The sequence below is a fragment of the Lonchura striata genome, chromosome 19, assembly GCF_046129695.1.
Source record: "Lonchura striata isolate bLonStr1 chromosome 19, bLonStr1.mat, whole genome shotgun sequence".
Taxonomy (NCBI): Eukaryota; Metazoa; Chordata; class Aves; order Passeriformes; family Estrildidae; genus Lonchura; species Lonchura striata.
In genome coordinates, this window is record NC_134621.1 from 1,628,632 (window position 1) to 1,646,273 (window position 17,642).

Genomic DNA, 17,642 nt, shown 5'->3' on the forward strand with positions numbered 1-17,642 from the left:
AGGAAACAGAGCATGAGGGTCACTTGGCTTTCCACTTGTGCATGTGCATTGCTCAGCTGGATCTACCTCGATGGGCAGCTGGATTTCACAGTTACAGCCCAGATTCAAGTTTCAAAACCACAGAACAATAAAATTCATGAGGGAGAACATTTACAAGGGCACTTAGAGACAAGATAAGGAGGGAGGGTTTAAAACTGAAAGGGAGTAGATTTAAATTAGATATTAGGAAGGAATTCCTCACTGGGAGGGTGGGCAGGCCCTGGTGCAGGTGCCCAGAGCAGCTGGGGCTGCCCCTGGATCCTGGCAGTGCCCAAGGCCAGGCTGGACAGGGCTGGAGCAGCCTGACTGCAGAGTTTGGAGTTTTCCCTCAGTGATCCTAGCAGTTCATCGCTTCTCTGCATGCCCTCATCCCCTTCCACCTCCTAAGCTTTTCCTGCTTGTGTCATTGCACAGTCCCCAAAGACAGAGCAAAATCCCCTCCTCGTCAGTCTGATGAGCTGCAGAGGACAGGGAGCAAGAAGGGTCCGCATGTCTGACAGGGAGGATCCCCCAAACGATGCAGCACATGCAGCAGCAGAGGAAAACCCAGTGGGGAGCGAGGGCTGGTACTCACAATTTCTCATCTTTAGGATCAATGTTCTCAATTCCCTCCGAAGCAGCTGGAAGAGGCAGCAAGGTCTTGCCCTTCATCTGGCCAACAACCTTGAAGACAGCATTTTTCAGGCTGTGGACGTGATGGATGATGTCTTGTGACACCACTCGTGGCCAGCCCTGATGGTTCCTCCGGTTCGTCAGGATGGGCACGATCACCTACAGCAGGAGCCATGGAAAAGCAACGGGTAAGAGCTGAAGGATGGCAGCTTTAGCTTTGATTTAGGAAGAAATTGTTCCCTGTGAGGGTGAGGAGACACCACACCTGAATCTGTGGCTGGCAGTGCCCAAGGCCAGGTTGGACATTGAGGCTTGGAGCAGCCTGGGACAGTGGGAGGTGTCCCTGCCATGGCAGGGGTGGCACTGGCTGGCCTTCGAGGTCCCTTCCAACACAAAACTTGCTGTGAATTGATGATTCTATAACAAAAAGCACTATGGATGGGCTGGCCACCGAGCCTGGAGACCCTCACTGACCACTGTCCCAAGCTGCAGGTGATGATGAGCAGGCCAGCAGGGCTGGGCTGAGCCCAGGGGCTGTCCCTGCACAGCCACCCCCCATATGCAGAGGGAAAGTCCTCTGGGACCTCCTGGCATCGACAGCAGAGCCACGTTTTGGGTTATTCCCCAAAGCTGCAGCCCATTAAATATGGTTCCTGTCGTTATCAGTGAAGTGCCAGCAGCTGGGGGCTCTGGGCTGGGCTTGCCTGAACCCAGCTGCTCCTGGCTCTTTTGTGCTGGGATAGCAGCAGTGTCTGTCACCTTCTCTGGGATCAGAGCCAGGTTGCCCCTGGTGATGAGCAGCCTTTGTGTGGCCAGACTCGGGGGAGGATAAAGGTGTAAAACCAGCTACAAACAGACACAGAATCGAAAAGGAACAACCAGGGCGCTGAAAGTTCTTTGCATCACAACCAAAGAGGACCAGCAAGAGCAACCACCATGTCCAGGGAGCCATGGGAAGGGGGAACAACCCCAGGGCACACAGGGCTCACCTTCAACAGCTTCAGCTGCAAGAGTAGCAGGCTTTGTCTCCGTTACTCAAAGCACACGGACTGCTAATGAGAGTAATGCCATAACCAGTCACATCAGCTGTTCGTATTCTTTTGGAAAGTAAAAATGACAACTGGACCCCTGATGGAACCTCTTGAAGATCCCTTTGGAAAAGCATCAGCCCATGTGATGTAACTGGGCACTCAAACACAGGAGGCTCTTCTGAACATCAGGAAAAACCCTTTCCTGAGAGGGTGACTGAGGGCTGGCACAGGAGTCCCCATCTGCAGGGATACTGCAAAGTCACCTGGACATGGTCCTGGGCAACTGGTTCTGAGTGGCCTGGCGTGAGCAGGGGCTTGGACCCGATGTGCCCGAGATGTGCCATGCAGCAACCACTATCCTAGAACCACAGAATGCCTTGGGGTGGGAGGAACCTTGAAGCTCCCCCTCTGACATGGGCAGGGACACCATGTGCTATCCCAGGCTGCTCCAAACTCCATCCACCCTCGAACGCCTCCAAGGATGGGACAAGCACAACTTCTCATTCTCGGGAACCCATCCTGCGCCTGTGTAACGCGGGTCCTCCCCCACGGAGCGCACCGTGAGACGCCCAGAGCCCACGTACTGAGGATTTAGGAGGTCCCACCGGGCTCTCCAGCCCCCGGCGCCGCTTTCCCCCTTACCTGCTCCACCAGCGCGGCGAAGTGCGGCAGGGGCTCTGCGGGCAGGTCCCCGCACAGCAGCTCGGCGGCGCCGGGGCCGGCCGCGGGCGGCCGGAGGAAGAACAGCGCTTTGCCGGCGCCGGGCGGCGGCGGGGGCGGCCCGGGGCTGAGCTCCAGCCGGCCGGCCGGGCCCCGCCAGGCGAGCAGCGCCGGCCCCGCCGCGCCCCGCACGAAGCCGCGCAGCGCCGGCCCCGCCGCGCCGCGCCCCGCGGGCAGCGCCAGCGCCCGCGCCGCCAGCCGCGCCAGCCGCTCCTCCGGCGGCTCCTCCCGGGGCGGCTCCGCCCGGGGCTCCAGCCCCGCCATCCCGGGGTCCCCCTCCGCCTCCATCCGCCCGGCTCCGGGGAGTGTTTGCGAGGAGCGGCCGCCGTTGCCCGGGAATCTCCCGGGATGCGGGGGCGGTCCCAGCCTCGCTCCGCCGGTCCCAGCCCCGTTCCTCCAGTCCCAGCCCCGCTCCGCCGGTCCCAGCCCCGCTCCGCCGGTCCCAGCCTCCCTCCGCCGGTCCCAGCCCCGCTCCGCCGGTCCCAGCCCCGCTCCGCCGGTCCCAGCCTCTCTCCGCCGGTCCCAGACCCGCTCCGCCGGTCCCAGCCCCGCTCCGCCGGTCCCAGCCCCGCTCCTCCGGTCCCAGCCCCGCTCCGCCGGTCCCAGCCCCGCTCCTCCGGTCCCAGCCCCGCTCCGCCGGTCCCAGCCTCGCTCCGCCGGTCCCAGCCCCGCTCCGCCGGTCCCAGCCCCGCTCCGCCGGTCCCAGCCTCTCTCCGCCGGTCCCAGCCCCGCTCCGCCGGTCCCAGCCCCGCTCCGCCGGTCCCAGCCTCTCTCCGCCGGTCCCAGCCTCCCTCCGCCGGTCCCAGCCTCGCTCCGCCGGTCCCAGCCTCCCTGGGCCGGTCCCAGCCCCTCTCCGCCGGTCCCAGCCCCGCTCCGCCGGTCCCAGCCCCACTCCGTCGGTTGTGCCACTTTTCTGTCCCCTGCATCCAGAACCAGAATCTGCTCAAGGACAACCACAGCCACAAGGCTCCAGCATGATCCAGACCTGATGGGCTCACCAGAGAAATCCAGGTTTTTTGTTTCCTCATTAGTGATCCTGACACAACACGGCTTTCTGGCAGATGGCAAGTGGTTTATTCAGATTCTAAAAGGGTTTGGAAAACTGATCTTTTGAAACAAAAAACCAGCAGAGAAAACCAAAATAAAATGGGAACACCGATGCACAGATGTATTCTCACCCCTGATTTAATCTAAAACCCTAAAATTGGGTCCCATTTTACTGTTAATTTTCCTCCTATCACCTGGGTTCTGATAGTGAAGGGTGGCATAACCAGCTGAGACATGCTCACCTTCTTCTGGCAAACCCATGGCCCTCCAGGGCCTCTCACACCTGATCTCTTGCACAGGTCACACCTGCTGCTGTTACATTATCAATACCTCGTTGCATAAACCCCAAAATTAAAACAGTTCAGAGAGAAGGTCTGGTTAAAAGAGTTGCCCCACGGACTGGTGAGCCCTCAGAACAGGAGCTTTGTGGGCAGATCCTGTCTGCACAAGGAGCAGTGCTGCTGACAACCCACCGGAGCTGCAGCCCAGGGAGATCCATGGTGACCAAGCAAGCCCAGCTGGCCAGGCCAGCCCCCGTCCCGTGGTGCTGGAGGCCTGCACAGAGCCAGGCTCCTCTCTCACAGCACAGCACTTGTCCCTCTCAGTTGACTGTTTTAAGCTTCTTGTCTGGCAGTTCCTGATGGTTCTTGGCTTGTTTTCTTTTCTGGCACGCTGCCTCCGTGCTGTCCCCCCTGGTGAGTTTGTCCAGGACCAGGGCAGTCTCCTTCAGCAGCCGCATCTCGCGCTTCTCCTTCCTCTCCTCCATCTCCACTATGTCGTCTGCAAACAAAGCCTTCAGGGGCGGGATCAGCTTCGGGATGGCCGGGAAGTCCCCGAAACGCACCTGAAACACAAGCACAGGAGCTCCTGTGTGGGGACTGCTGTTTGATTTCCTTGCTTCCCCTTGCCTTTGGCCTGTGCACCCTTCCTGTGTGCAGCACCTGCACCCAGCAGCCCTGACCTCCAAGAGTTGACATTTCCTTCACAGAAATGCTGTGGCACAGTATAAATTCTGACTATGAGCTGCCCTCAATGCCATGAGTGCCTTCAGCCAGCTTTTGTCTCCCAGATATCTGCTACAGAAAGCCGTTGGAGCAGCTCATCAGTTGGGATGGGAATGAAAGCAAAATTCAGTTTTCTGGCTGGGAGTAGCCAGCACAAACTTGAGGTGACATGAGGAAAGTACCCAGAGTGTTGAAGAGCTGGATTTGAGGGCCATCAGCACCTGTCTCACACCAATGTGGGGAAAGGGTGGCACAGGGATCCTGCTGCCAGCAGTTAAAGGAGCTATTTCAGAGCCTGCTCTTCAGGATTCTCTGGATGTTACTGGATTTCTGAGAGAGAGAGGACACGATTTGTGTATTCAAAGTAAGAGCTGAGCTGCTCTCTTAGTTTAGGCTTCAGATGTGGGCCTCGGTGAGGCCTTCAAAGCACCTGACGCAGTAAGAAAATAGTTGTAGTGCAGTTAGAAATTATGTTAAGGTGACTACAAAGTAATGAAATGTCCGAGTGTGAATTAGTGTAAGTCAACAGTGTGAAGCGCTGGCCACCTTAAAGCAAAAACAAACAATGTTTGCTGACTAATAATAGTGTGGTCACAATTTGTAAACTATATTAAAGTGTATATAAACTACTGTCTTAAAGACAATAAAAGAAGAATGTAACATTAACCATATTAGCTCGATCTGCGTTTTGTCCAGTCCAACTTCCCTCACTTTATAAGAAGTTTCTAGATTCTGAGATGGAGTATTGACACAGTACAAGAGAAGCATTTAATTAATCAGCAGCCATCCCAAAATAACACAGACACTGTTTCCAGGTTTGGCCCCAAGCTCCCAACTTACCCTCATATGGTCAAAGGCAATGCCGACCTTGTCGCTGAAGTCTTCGCTGAACAGCGGGATCTTGGCGTACCTCTGGCTGAAGTGATTGAGCATGATGAACTCTGCATTCATCTTCATCCCAGTCTGGATGGCCTGGGAGGTTGTGCTGCAAAGGGAACACGCCCTGGTCACGGCCAGGCTGGCAGCTACTGCTGCCCTGCAGCCAGGGTCACAGCACACCGAGTGAGCTCACGGGCACAGGCCCCTCTCCCTCGGGCAGCCCGAGCCGGTGGCAATTCTCTGACTTGCACACAACCCTGAGTGCAGGAACGCAGCTGCAATGGTTGCAGCCTGGCATTTAAGAGCTCCAAAAGCTGGGGACAGGCACTTGGCCCAGTGGTGCCAACAGGCTCAGACGAGGAGCTGCTCTCAGCCTCCCACGTTTGCCTGGGCAGCACGTGGAATCCCTGGCTGCAGTGCTCTCAGTGAGTGTGGGGGTAAAATGACTCTTCTGCCTCCTGAGCTTAGTCCCAGGATGTAACCCATGTGAGACCCATGCAGAGGGTCTTTCCCTTTGGTAACTCTACAAACAGACCAGCCCATGTCTGCTTGAAAGCTTGCCCCACTTGTTTTGGGGATGTTAGGAGGAGCTGTGATGGTTTCAGAGCTGCTGCAATGACCAACACCCCATCTTTAGTGTAGAAGAGCTCTGCACACCAGAAGCTTTGAGAGGACTTGGACCCTTCAGCACTAGCTCTAAGGACCACAGCCAGCTGTGCACCTTTCCCTTCCTAACAGAGACAGCCAGCAGAACACATCCCACCTGTGGGTCTTCTCTATAGCTTCTTTTTCCATGCCATCTTCCAGCGTGGCTTCGTGGATCAGCAGGTTGGCATTCTTCCCTGTGCAAACAATCACATAATTCAATCTCCAGCTGAAGACTGACCAGCCCAACTGCCCACAGGAGCCTTCCTGTCCCTCCTCAGTCCTTCGCTGTGTGTGGCAGACACAGCACCAAAGGTTTGGGGGTGCCCACTTTGGTTCCTGACAGATGGAGACCTTTCTCCAAGAGATTCTTCAAGCAGAGGGCTTGGTTACCTACCCATTTGCACTAAGGCCATGCAGGGCATTGTATCACCAGAATAAACTACTTTCCAGCCAGACTTGTGGATCACTGAACATGCAAAAGCATTTTTACAGTGTTGGACTTCACAGGTCTGAAACTGAACAAGGACACAAGTGTTAGAGTCCAGGTCCCCTCCAGCCATGGAGCCCCCAGCTCAGGAACTCACCTCAGCCAGGTCGTAGCTCTCTAACAGAGAGCTCACAAACTCCTTGGCCTTGGGTCTGATGTTCTCACAGCCTTTCACAAGAGACTGAGAAGGAATCATTCTGTGAGGAAGAGCAGATAATTAAGGACAGGTACAAAATAAAACCTGATCTTCTCTTCAAGCAGCCAATTTATCCTGCTCCTCAGTCTCAGTTCAGTGCCTTGGTGATCTCCATTACCTCTTGCTTTCATTGGGGCCCCAGCAACTCACCCAATCACTTCTACCCCACTATCAAATACTCTTTCTTCTACTTGCCCAACTCCCTTTCCTACAGCAAAAGGAAGCCTGCACATAAACCTCTATAAAGCAGCAGAGCTGAGTGACAAACCCTATCCTGCCCTCTGCAGACTGCATATCCTTGTTCTACAGGCAGTGGAAGGAGCCAGAACCACCTCCACAAAGGGCTGGGGGAATGGATGAGGTTGCCTTGAATAAAGACCAAGGACATTTCTCCACACAGAACACTCACTTGATGTCTCCAAGAATCTCCTCACAGTGGTTGTGGTACTCGTGCAGCCAAGGCATGATCTGCTCAGGTGCTACCAGAAACAGAGGGCTGAAAGCCTGACCCAGGGCTGCCTGCAAAAGCAAAGGCAGGGGCAAAAATCAGTACTAGATGTACACCAAATCAGAGAGAAAAGTGCTAGGGAAAGGCTGGTACTTCTCCACGACTCTGAAGTTGCCCTCCCCTCACCCCAAGCCACGTTCAGGAGCAGAGAGGTTACTTACAAAAGCTCTCCTCCGCTCCATCAGAATATTCACCAGCCCCTGCAAAGGGAACACAGGGGCAGTCAGAACTGTCTGGGGACTCAGGGCAGCAGAGCCTGCACAGCTCTGCAAGCCCAGGCAGAACAAACAAGGAGGGAGAGGGGTCAGAAACACAGATTCAGTAGTGCCTGGGCAGTGAATGAAGAGAGGAATGCAGAGCGGGGCTGTTGCAGCAAGGTAGAAAAATCACAGAGAAAGGCTTCAAAGCTAGCACTTTTCAAATTCCCATCTGAATGCAATCCTATTGTGAGCCATTTGTTACCCATTTTCCTGGGTAAAAAAAACAACTTGCACCTACATAAACTGGTTTTGTACCTTTAGATAGAAAAATCAAAATTATCTTTCACAAATAACTTCGCTGCACATATACACCAGAGTGTATATGTGTGTCATATGTCATATGTTATTCTGTATTGAATGGTGACCAATACAGAATAACAACTTGTTACTAACCTATAAAAGTAATTGGCAAGAAAACTACTAACTAATTGGAGTCCCACAGAAAATATTTTTACATGTAAAAATATTTTTTAAATATGTAAAACTGCATAAAAAGGAGACGTGAATAGAGAATGAGCTTTTTCCACCATGAAGAAAATGGAGCCTCGTTTGAAGGACAGCCCACATTGATCAGCTGGAGCTAGCCAGGCAGCTCTGAACAGAGCAGAGCTGCACAGAGCCCCTTCCCTCAGCCTGAACCCACCGAGTGATGATCCGTGTGCATGTGGGACACAAACACAGCCACCAGGTTGCACAGCACTTGGTCAACTTGCTCTCCATAGTGGCGGCAGAGCTGTCCAAAAGTTCCTTCTCCACAGTCCAGGAGCAGGGAGCGGGTGGCACTGGTGAGAGGTGACAGAGACATCCAGCAGCTGCTCTAAGAGCTCTGGGCAGGGCAGGGAGGGGATCCTTGGGGCTGGAAGGCAGAGATCACAGAGCACGGGGCTTTACCTGGTATTCACCAGCGTGGAACTGACATTGCGGATTTTCATTGGAATCGCAGATCCTGTCCCCAAGAACACAATTTCAGGATAAGCACCCACATTTCCTAGAGAAAACAGACAACAAGGATTTGGAGGCAAATGTTCTCCACGTGTTGCCCACTCAGACACCATCTAATTCACCAGCCCAGGCATTTCTGCCCCCTCAAGGGAAGGCAGAACAAGCCCCACCACTTCACAGCTTCACCTGGGCTCTGAAGCAGTGGGCCACCAAGAGATCCTATTTTCCACCACTCTGATCCAAGCTAAGTTGCTGATCTGTACCTGGAACAGCAGACAGGCTCTCTTTGCACTCCTTCACGCGGGTCTGGAAGTCAGGGAGATCCAAGGCCTCACTGACAAACTCATCAGGGTCACAGACAGTCACAGCATCTCTGCAACAACAGGCCACCTATCAGGATGGGGCAGGGCAGGAACTGAAGCAGCCCTTTTCAGAGCAAAGTGCCAAATTCCTGTGACAAAACAGCCTTACAACAAGGGGATAAATGCTCTGTTTTGAGGGGTTGGAGAAGGCACATCCACGAGTGTGGCATGTGCCAAAAAGGCCTGGTTGGGCTGAGCCAGGCACAGAAATGATAATTCCAAAGTGGAGAAGCTCCTGCAATAGCACTTCATCCCATCCAGAGCTGCCAGGCACTAGAGGGCTCTGCAAAGCAGCACAGAAGGTCCTGCAAGAGGAGCAGACACCTAAAGGGATCCAGGCATCAGTGAGAAGTGTAAGAAACGTGTGTTCTGAGCCTGCTTCAGAGCATGTGCAGCACTACGGGTTTTCAGTTACCTCAACAGAAAAACTTAAACTCTTCTTAGTACCTGCATCCTCTTGTTGTGCCCAACAAGGACAGAAATCTGAGCCATGCTGGCTGAAATCCCCTTGCCTCCTGTGGTCCCTGGACTTCCAGGCTCTCACTGAGCAGCTTCACCCATTTGCCCACCAGGCCACAGGAGCAAAGCTGGTAACTGTTTAACCACCTGGAGCTTTCAGCTTTAAACCTCTGGCCCTCTAGCTCTTCAGAAGGTAAGACCCTCCCTGGGCTCCCCAAAAACTCTCTCCCTGCCCCTGTCTGCTCTGCCACAGCTGGGTGCACAGCAAAGGACAAAGGACCACAAGGCTACAGGAGCAAGGGACAGAAACAACATTCCAAAGCACTGGCCAGGTGTTGTCTTAAGTGGCTCACTCCTCCATGTGCTACACCTGGTCTGAGACTTTCAGGGGCAAGGACACAGCCCTCAAAAGTTCCCCTAGGACAGCCACCAGAAAGGACCTACAGGGGATCCTGGCACAGTCACCAAAAAGCTGCTTCAAGCCAACACCCAAAACCTGGAAAGAAAGAGATTCCCACTGACCTCTGCCACTCCTGCTGTGGCCTGAGGTGGTATTTCAGGAGGCACTCCCCTCGCACGATGGGCACAGGGCACACAGCCTCTGCTTCCTGAGGGAGGAGGTGGTGTGAGACACAGCCTTTGCTGAGGGCAGCAGGCACAGGGCAAGGAGAGCCTGGATTACCTTGCTCTGGTAGGTGGTGAGCAGAGGGAAGATCTCCGGGTGGATGAGGTTCAGCTGAGTTTGGATCTTGTAGCTGCGTGGGTTGTGCACAGCAGAGGAGTTTTCATTGAGCACCAAGTGCTGAGTGCCAGGCCCAAATCTGTCAGAGGACAAAAGTGCTCAACAGCTTCAGCCTCACCTTAGAACTGGACATGTGTGCACACCTGAGCTAAAAACCTCACCTGAGCCAGCAGAGCTCTCTTTTTAGAGCTCTTTACTTCAGAACAGAGATGTGCACCAGCAGAACAGACTGCTGCCCAGAGGCAGGAGCCCAGGGAGCACAGGACATGTACCTCTCCATCCACTGCTGGTAGCGGCTGTCCCGCAGCACTGCCTCGGGGGTCATGTGAATAACCAAGGCCACCTGGTGCTCAGCAACTCCCTCCTGGTACCTGGGACACACACAAACAGAAAGAACATCTGTGCTCCAGTGCATGGCCTGGCATCCTCTCCCACTTTGTGCTACCAGAGATGCCCCCTGAGGCAGGCAGAGCAGGGATTTATTTTCAGAGCACATCTCTGGAGCCCCAGGCACTGCATCACCCAAGCCACAAGCTCAGGCCAGTGTTTGCTGACACCTCCACTGTCCCCCACAGGGCAACTCCTCCATCAGCAACGTCTGCAGAGCCTCCAGAAGCCCAAATGCTTCTGCACAAGCCCTACAGAGTTGTCACGTGCAGCAGCCAGGGAAGCAGCAGCCTCCACTGCTTCCCAGGAAGAGACCAGGGCACATTCCTGCTCTGGAGGTCCTTGAAGGGAAAACAGGCCCGTGGCAGTCACAGCAACCCACAGGTCCTGCCTTTCCTAAAAGCCCCAAAATGCACCACCAATCCTTTCTTGCATCTCAAGCTCCTGAATGGTGCCAGAGAGCTCAGACACCAGCCAGGAGAAACAGCACACCTAGGCTAGAAGAAGAGCAAAACTCAGCACAGGTGTCCTTCCCCACACACTGCAGGTGGCCCAGCCCTACCTTCGGAAGGTCTCGTTGTCACAGACAGCATCCACAAAGCCCTCGTGGGGACACTCCAGCACCAGGAACACGGGGCCTGGGTCAGTGGGGGTGCACAGCTCCTCAGGAAAGAGCTGCAGGCAGATACACAGTGGTCACACCACAGCCAGCCTGCACACACAGCCCTCCCTGCACCTCTGTGTCCGACTCCTTCGTCAGACAGAGCCCAGCAGCCCCTGCCAGTGCTCAGTGCACCCAGCCAGGGCAGCTCTGGGGCTCCTGCTGCTCTCATTACACAGCAAAATCAAACGTGGGTAACAGCAAATCCCAACCCTGGCTCAGAGAAACCACAGCCTAACCCAAGGAGGGGAATTTCAGCAGCTTCAGATGATAGTTAAAGCATGTGTAAGGAAAAAAAGGCCTTATAAAATTCTTGTGGCACAAAGATGTGCTGATCCTGTCTCCCAGGTCTGGACCTTCACTTGCAGATCACCTGGGCCATGACCAGAGCTGGCTCTGCCTCTCACTTCAGTGTTTGAGAGATCCAGACCCTGTACCCCAGAACTGCTGAGTTCCTTCTGGTGTCAGAGGTGCAAACAGGGTAAGGAGGGACTGATGACTACACAGGCATTCAATCCCCAGATTTAAACAATGCAGGATTAACTCCACCAGCTCACTCCTAGACCTTCACCAGTTTTGGGAAAGGGAGATGAAGCAGCTCTGCCAAACAGCAAACACCCAGCCATACCCACACAGGAGGTCATTCCCTGGTCACCACCCCAACAGCCCCAGAATGTACTGGCAGGCATTCTGCACAATAAATTGTCACCCTGGCAGCCCACTGAAGGAGGGAGAGTGGCAAAGCCACAACAGAAGCACAGGCACAGCTTACCTCTTTGCCTTCAAACGTGATGCTCTCCCCATTTTTGAGAGCTGTAATGATGGGAAGGATGGCTGGAGTTCCCCTGAGAACAAGGCCACAGAAACATTTAGCTGCCTGCTCCTGCTGCCCCGTGCCCCAGGCTGGGCTCTCATACTCACACTGGCAGGCCCAGCTCCTGGGCTTTAGCTGCGAGGAATTTCCCCTTCCTGGGGTGAACCTGCCAAGAGTCCAACACAATTAATTATCACCCAAATAAAGAGGGCACGACACAAAATCATGTACTGCCAGCTTAAGAGCTTCTCCACAAACCAAGGGAATGTTTTGTCCCTTTTCAGTTCCACTGTTCCAATTTACCCCAAAAAGGCTTTTCTGGACTCTCTGTTCCCCAGCATCAGGCTGCTGCTTCTTGCTCCCCTCTCCCCTCCTCTGAGGGTTAAACAGGAATGGAGCCTCTACACTGCCAACACTGCTGGGTTCTGAAAAACACCTCCAGTTTTACACATCCCTACTTGTGCTACAGCAGCTCTGACACTTGAAAAGCAGAAACACATTAGAGCTTCAAAGCCCCACTTGAAAATGCTGTCTCCAAATCCCTGCAGCAAGGTGACATTAGGAAACATTTCCTTACAGAAGGTGGCCAATGCTCCAAGCCTGCCAGTGTTTAAGAAATGGTTGGACAGTGCCCTCAATATGTTTTAAATTTTGGGCAGCCAGAAGTAGCCAGAACTGGATGGTTCAACCCTGGAAGTGTCCAAGGTCTGGCTGGAAGGAGCTTGGAGCAACCTGATATAGTGGAAGGTGTCCCTGCCCATAGGGGCATGGAATGAGATGATCTTTAAGGTCTCTTCCAACCCAGCTCATCCTCTTGTTATAGATGATTACTGTATGTCCCTCCCTCCTGAAATACTCTGTTTTATTCTCTCATCTGTTGTGTCAGTTTAGAGACCCTGTGTCCAAACTTACTTTACAAAGAAAAGCTGTCACCAGGTCAGGATGCTTCCTTGCACATTTCTGCTCATCACCTGTAAAACAAAGCAAGACTATTAAATATCACCACTCACTATCGCTTTTCTTAAAAACAAAACATGCCAAAACTTGCTAAAGAATTCACAGGAACACTATCCACTTAACTTGGAGCCCAGCAGCAAAATGTTATGAACACCCAAGGCCAGAGAGCCCATGGCTTCAAATACAGGAACCCAAATTAAAGCCCAAGACTGAAAACTAATCAGCCCATCATGCACCTGTAACTCAATTACAAAGGTTGGAGCATCTACCCCCACCAGAAGCAAACTACTACAGGGACTTCCAAAGTACCAGGACACTTTATGTTTCATGGAACCTTCCAACTGAGCTTCTCTACCAACCTCACCTTCAGACAGTAAACAGCTCAGAGGACAAATTCCTATCCTTAGTTTGGCTTCATCTCATTCAAGTTAAAAAGGCCATCCCATGTGTTTCACCTGCTGTCTTTGGGCTTTCTTTTCCTTCCTCCAGGCTTTGCTGTGCAGCCCTCGGGGATCCAGGCCCTGTGTTCCCTTTAGGGCTATTTCCACCTTGGGGAGATGCTCCAGGACTCTGGGGGGATGAACTTTCAGCAGCCAGTGGTTTTCCTGTCCCAAATCCATTAAAAGCAGACAAAGATAACTCAATCCAAAGAAACATAAAAGAAAAGCATGAGTAGCATTCCCTCTTCCATGACAGGTTGAAACTGCACCAGGATACAGAGTTCTTCCCCTCGGTCTAGCTTGCACTTGCATTCTTCAATCACTTATTTCAGGAGCCATCCCTCATCCAAGTCCTTCTCCCCACACTGTTAAACTCTGTCAGTCTGTGCTGCACCCTCAGTATCACAGTTCCCAGCATAGAAACTGCAGCTGGCTGAGAAAGCCAAACCCAGGGATGTTTCCCAGGTCATTCCATCCACCCACACCTACAGGAAAAAGCCAAGGCCCTGATTCAGCAGGTCTTGTTATTTAAATGAGATGCTTCTCCTGAGAAAAGCAAATTAATGAACCTCTGCTTACTCAGGCTGGCAAACAGAAGCTGCTCCTTGAATCTTCGTTGTGCTTACTAAGCATGAGCTTCCCTGTCCCCCTGCAGCACCAGTGCTCACCTGTCAGAGGGATTTGGTAGACAGTCATTGTCTCATCCTTGTACTCAGGCTCTGTGTGCAGCTGCACAGCTGGGAAGAGATCAAAAACCACCATTAACAATTGCATAGGCAGAGATTCATACTCTTCAAGGATATGAATCATTAAAGTGTCTTTGTCTTTCTTAAACACAACGTGCTGAACGTCCCCCTTCCCTTTTTCTGCCCAACTGCAAACCCTAATGAACAACTATATCATCCTCAGGGAGCAGCCCAGGATGCCACGGTGAGCAAGTTCACTGGAAGACTCTGGAAACAAACTGCCTTCAGTGTTTTAAAACCAAATGCTGATGCCAAAATTCCAAAAACCAAATTCAGAGAATCAGCCAGCTTGGCATCCCCTGAGCAGAAACAGAGCTGGAAACACTGGTGTGAGGAGTTTAACAGTGTAGCAGAGCAAAGGAAATGTTTAAAACATCCTGTGAATAGACCTAAACCAGAGGCTGAGGCTGTTGCTCAGCAATGCAACCTTGGCTAGAGATGAAACAAAAAGTTCTAAGTTCCTTTGCCTCACATCCCTGACCCACATACCTAAATCCATCCTTTTGAGGGGCCCGGGAAAGAGGCGAATGGCTTTCAAGTAGTTTTGCTGGAAAAGAGACAAAAGTGTCAGGAGAGGGCACGAGCAGTGCCACGACAAACACCCAGTCAGACCAATGTGAGCAGCCCAGACAGCTCTGGGCAGGTGTGCCACCTCTGGCAGGCACTGTGCCTTCAGAAAGGGAAAGAGCCACTGCCCCCACCCCCTCCAGCCATGCAGTTAGTCAGCAGAAACTGCAAGGAAATGAAATCACTGCAATAATGCTGAGGATTGCTTCTGGTCCAGGCGTGGCATTAGGCTGGTAAGGACCACATCAAACAGGAGAGCAGAGACTGAGCTCCCATTAATGTAAAATGGGGAGGGAGCAGGCAAAGGAACAGAGATCTTCCCTTCTCCCAAAAGCTGATTTATCAGGATACGAGACCACAAGGCAGGTGCAGAAGATTTCTGCTGTCCTGTAACTGAAGAGATGTGGATTTCAAGCCAGCCCTTTAGGCTGACACTAATTCAGACCAGCATTTCACACCTGCACAAAGATTCCCTATGCCAGCAGCTCTCCCAATTCCAGGGTGAGCTTTAACACTTCGAGGGTTTGCTCTGCCTTCTGCACCTTGCCACACTTACCAGCTTTGGTGGCCCCAGGAACACACACCTCTGCAGCCCTATAGCCTTCAGGGTGAGAATCATACCTAGAAGCAAGCAGAGAAACAGCTTTAGCACAGCTCCAGTAAGCACTGGTAGATGCCAAAAGAAAGATCCTTCTCTGTTCAGGAGTGCTTGACCTCTCCACAAAGACCAGAACTGAACCTGAATTCCATTTTGTAGCAGTTTCAAGTCACTTTCCTCTACAGATAAAGAAAATACACATCTTAATAAAATTCATCTGGAGCAAGGCATATGAACAGACTGTTAATCTCCTCATTTTCTTGGAAATATCCAGAATTTTAATGGACAGGATCCACAGCCACCAGTCCTAACCTCATCCTGCACTGACCACCACAGTGCCCACCAACTTCTGTCTGCTCCTTTGGACTCAAACCAGCCTCAACCCCTGCTGGCAACACTAACACCTCCTGCTCAGGAGGTTTTGGGAATCTGAAGCCAGGCGTGCTGGACTGGCAGGGCCTGTCCCACCACGTGTGTGCACTGTCGGAGTGCTCAGCACAGCCCAGCCTCAGGCAGCAACGCTGCTGTGCCCACGCCTGGAACATCCCTGCAGAGTGACCATGTCCTGTCCAAGGGGTCCCTGCAAAGTGACCATGTCCTGCCAGGGAGCTGCTCCCCACAAAACGACCGTGTCCTACCCAAGAGATCCCTGCAAAGTGACCATGTCCTGTCCAAGAGGTCCCTGCAAAGTGACCGTGTCCTGCCCAAAGGGTCCCCGCAAAGTGACCGTGTCCTGCCTGAGGGGTCCCCACAAAGTGACCGTGTTCTGCCCTAGGGATCCCTGCAAAGTGACCACATCCTGCCCAAGAGCTGCTCCCCAAAAAGTAACCGTGTCCTGCCCTAGGGATCCCTGCAAAGTAACCATGTCCTGCCAAGGAGCCGCTCCCCTCAAAGTGACCGTGTTCTGCATGAGGACTCCCTGCAAAGTGACCATGTCCTGCCAAGGAGCTGCTCCCCTCAAAGTGAGCGCGTCCTGCCCCAGGGCTCCCCGCACTCACCCGGCAGCCCCCCGACGTTGGCCCAGGCCACGCGGCTGAGGAAGATGCTGTCCAGGTGGGAGATCTTCAGCCTGCGGGTAGAGGGGGTGAGCCGGGCGCGGCGCCGCCGCTCGCCCCGCGCCGTCGCCGTCACTGTCACACTTACTTGTGCTCCTGCATGGCGCGCTGCGTGCCCTCGCCGCAGTTGAACAGATACCTGGGGAACACCGGCGTCAGGGCAGGCCCGGCGGCGAGCCCCGCCGCCGCCCGCCGCGCACTCACCGGTTGAACTCGGAGAACACATACACGGCCGCCCCCGCGTCGCGGCTGCCGGCCGCCACCACCTGCACGTAGACGGTGTTGGGCCCCGCCAGGCCCGTGCCCGCGCTGCGCCGCCGCTCGCGGGCCCACACGTGCCGGGGCACGTCCTTGGGCCGCCGCGCCGGCCGCGCCGCTGAGGGGCCCTCGGCCATGGCGCGGCCGCCGGGGCCCGCCCGCCGCCACGCGAGCGCGCGGCCCGCCGGCAGCGCCCGCGCCAGCGCCCACATCCGCGCCGCGCCCCGCCCGGCGCGCCGGCCAATGAGAGCCGAGCATTCCCGCTCTAGGCCCGCCCCCCTCGTTACGTCATGCCGGCGGACCAATGGGGAGTGGGAACAGCGCCGCCGCCCCGCCCACGAGGCGACGCCGTCCTGCCCGGGCGCTGGCGCGTCACCGGGACCGGGCGGGCGGGGCGCGGGGGATGCCGGGCCGGGCGGGGCGGAGTCCGCTCCGGGTTTTGTATCCGCTCCGGGTTCTGTGTCCGGTCTCCACTTTGATAGGAAATGCTAAATTACAGTCTGATTCCCCCAAAAGGCTCAGTCCCCACTGCAGGGTGCAGAGGGCACACACAATAACCCCCTGGTGAGCCCTCGCTAACGCAGCTCTGCCTCGGGGCTGCAGGGAAACCTCCCCGTCCTGCCCGGGAATGCTCCAATAACACACAGCAGCAGTTTGGGGAGCTGACCCAGCTGCAGAGATACCATCAGCCACGCCGCAAGGGAGATTTGAAAGCAATATCCTGCCAGACCCCACCCACAGGCAAGGGGGATCCTTATCTCTGGCATTTCCCCAAGGTGATAGCGATGCTTCCCTTTGTTTGCTGTGTGTTCCACTGATTATCAACATCCCCCGGAGCCTGGGGTTTATTAGAAGAGCAGGTTTATAAAGACAGCACAGGACAATATGAAGAGTTTGGTATGTTAGTGGCTCACAAAGATAACCAGTCTGATCAAGATAAGGAGCAAAATTAGTGGAAAGTAGATCCTGAGGGCAAAGCAATAACCACAAGATGCTGGTCCCAGGCACAGAGAATCCCCCAAAGACAGAGGGACACTGAGGGACAGCTCTGGGAGCCTGCCAGAGGCTGCTCATGGCTCCTCAGAGATGGGGACACCACTGAGCCAGGAGGGCGTGCAGCTGGAGCTGGGGCTCGGGGCACACTGCCTCCATGCACACCTGGATTAGTGTGGGCAGCTCACAGCCTCTCCCTGAGGTGCCCCAAGGGCTCACCCTGCCACTGA

The 17,642-nt window shown here is 54.3% G+C and overlaps 1 protein-coding gene across 1 annotated transcript; it reads right to left on the reverse strand.

Annotated features, from left to right (window-relative positions):
- Positions 1-3,453: 3,453 nt before the first annotated feature.
- Positions 3,454-16,631, reverse strand: ELAC2 (elaC ribonuclease Z 2). Its single transcript, XM_021542397.2, has 24 exons — positions 16,366-16,631; positions 16,250-16,300; positions 16,105-16,175; positions 15,065-15,129; positions 14,431-14,488; positions 13,864-13,932; positions 13,211-13,360; positions 12,711-12,769; positions 11,906-11,964; positions 11,757-11,829; positions 10,886-10,998; positions 10,209-10,307; positions 9,877-10,015; positions 9,717-9,802; positions 8,637-8,746; positions 8,323-8,419; positions 8,075-8,213; positions 7,333-7,371; positions 7,073-7,182; positions 6,565-6,664; positions 6,375-6,495; positions 6,096-6,174; positions 5,294-5,438; positions 3,454-4,293 (listed from the first exon to the last, which is right to left on the reverse strand). The coding sequence occupies exons 1-24, from the start codon at positions 16,629-16,631 to the stop codon at positions 4,051-4,053; spliced, it is 2,541 nt and encodes an 846-aa protein (XP_021398072.2). The 3' UTR covers positions 3,454-4,050.
- Between the last annotated feature and the right edge of the window lie 1,011 nt (positions 16,632-17,642).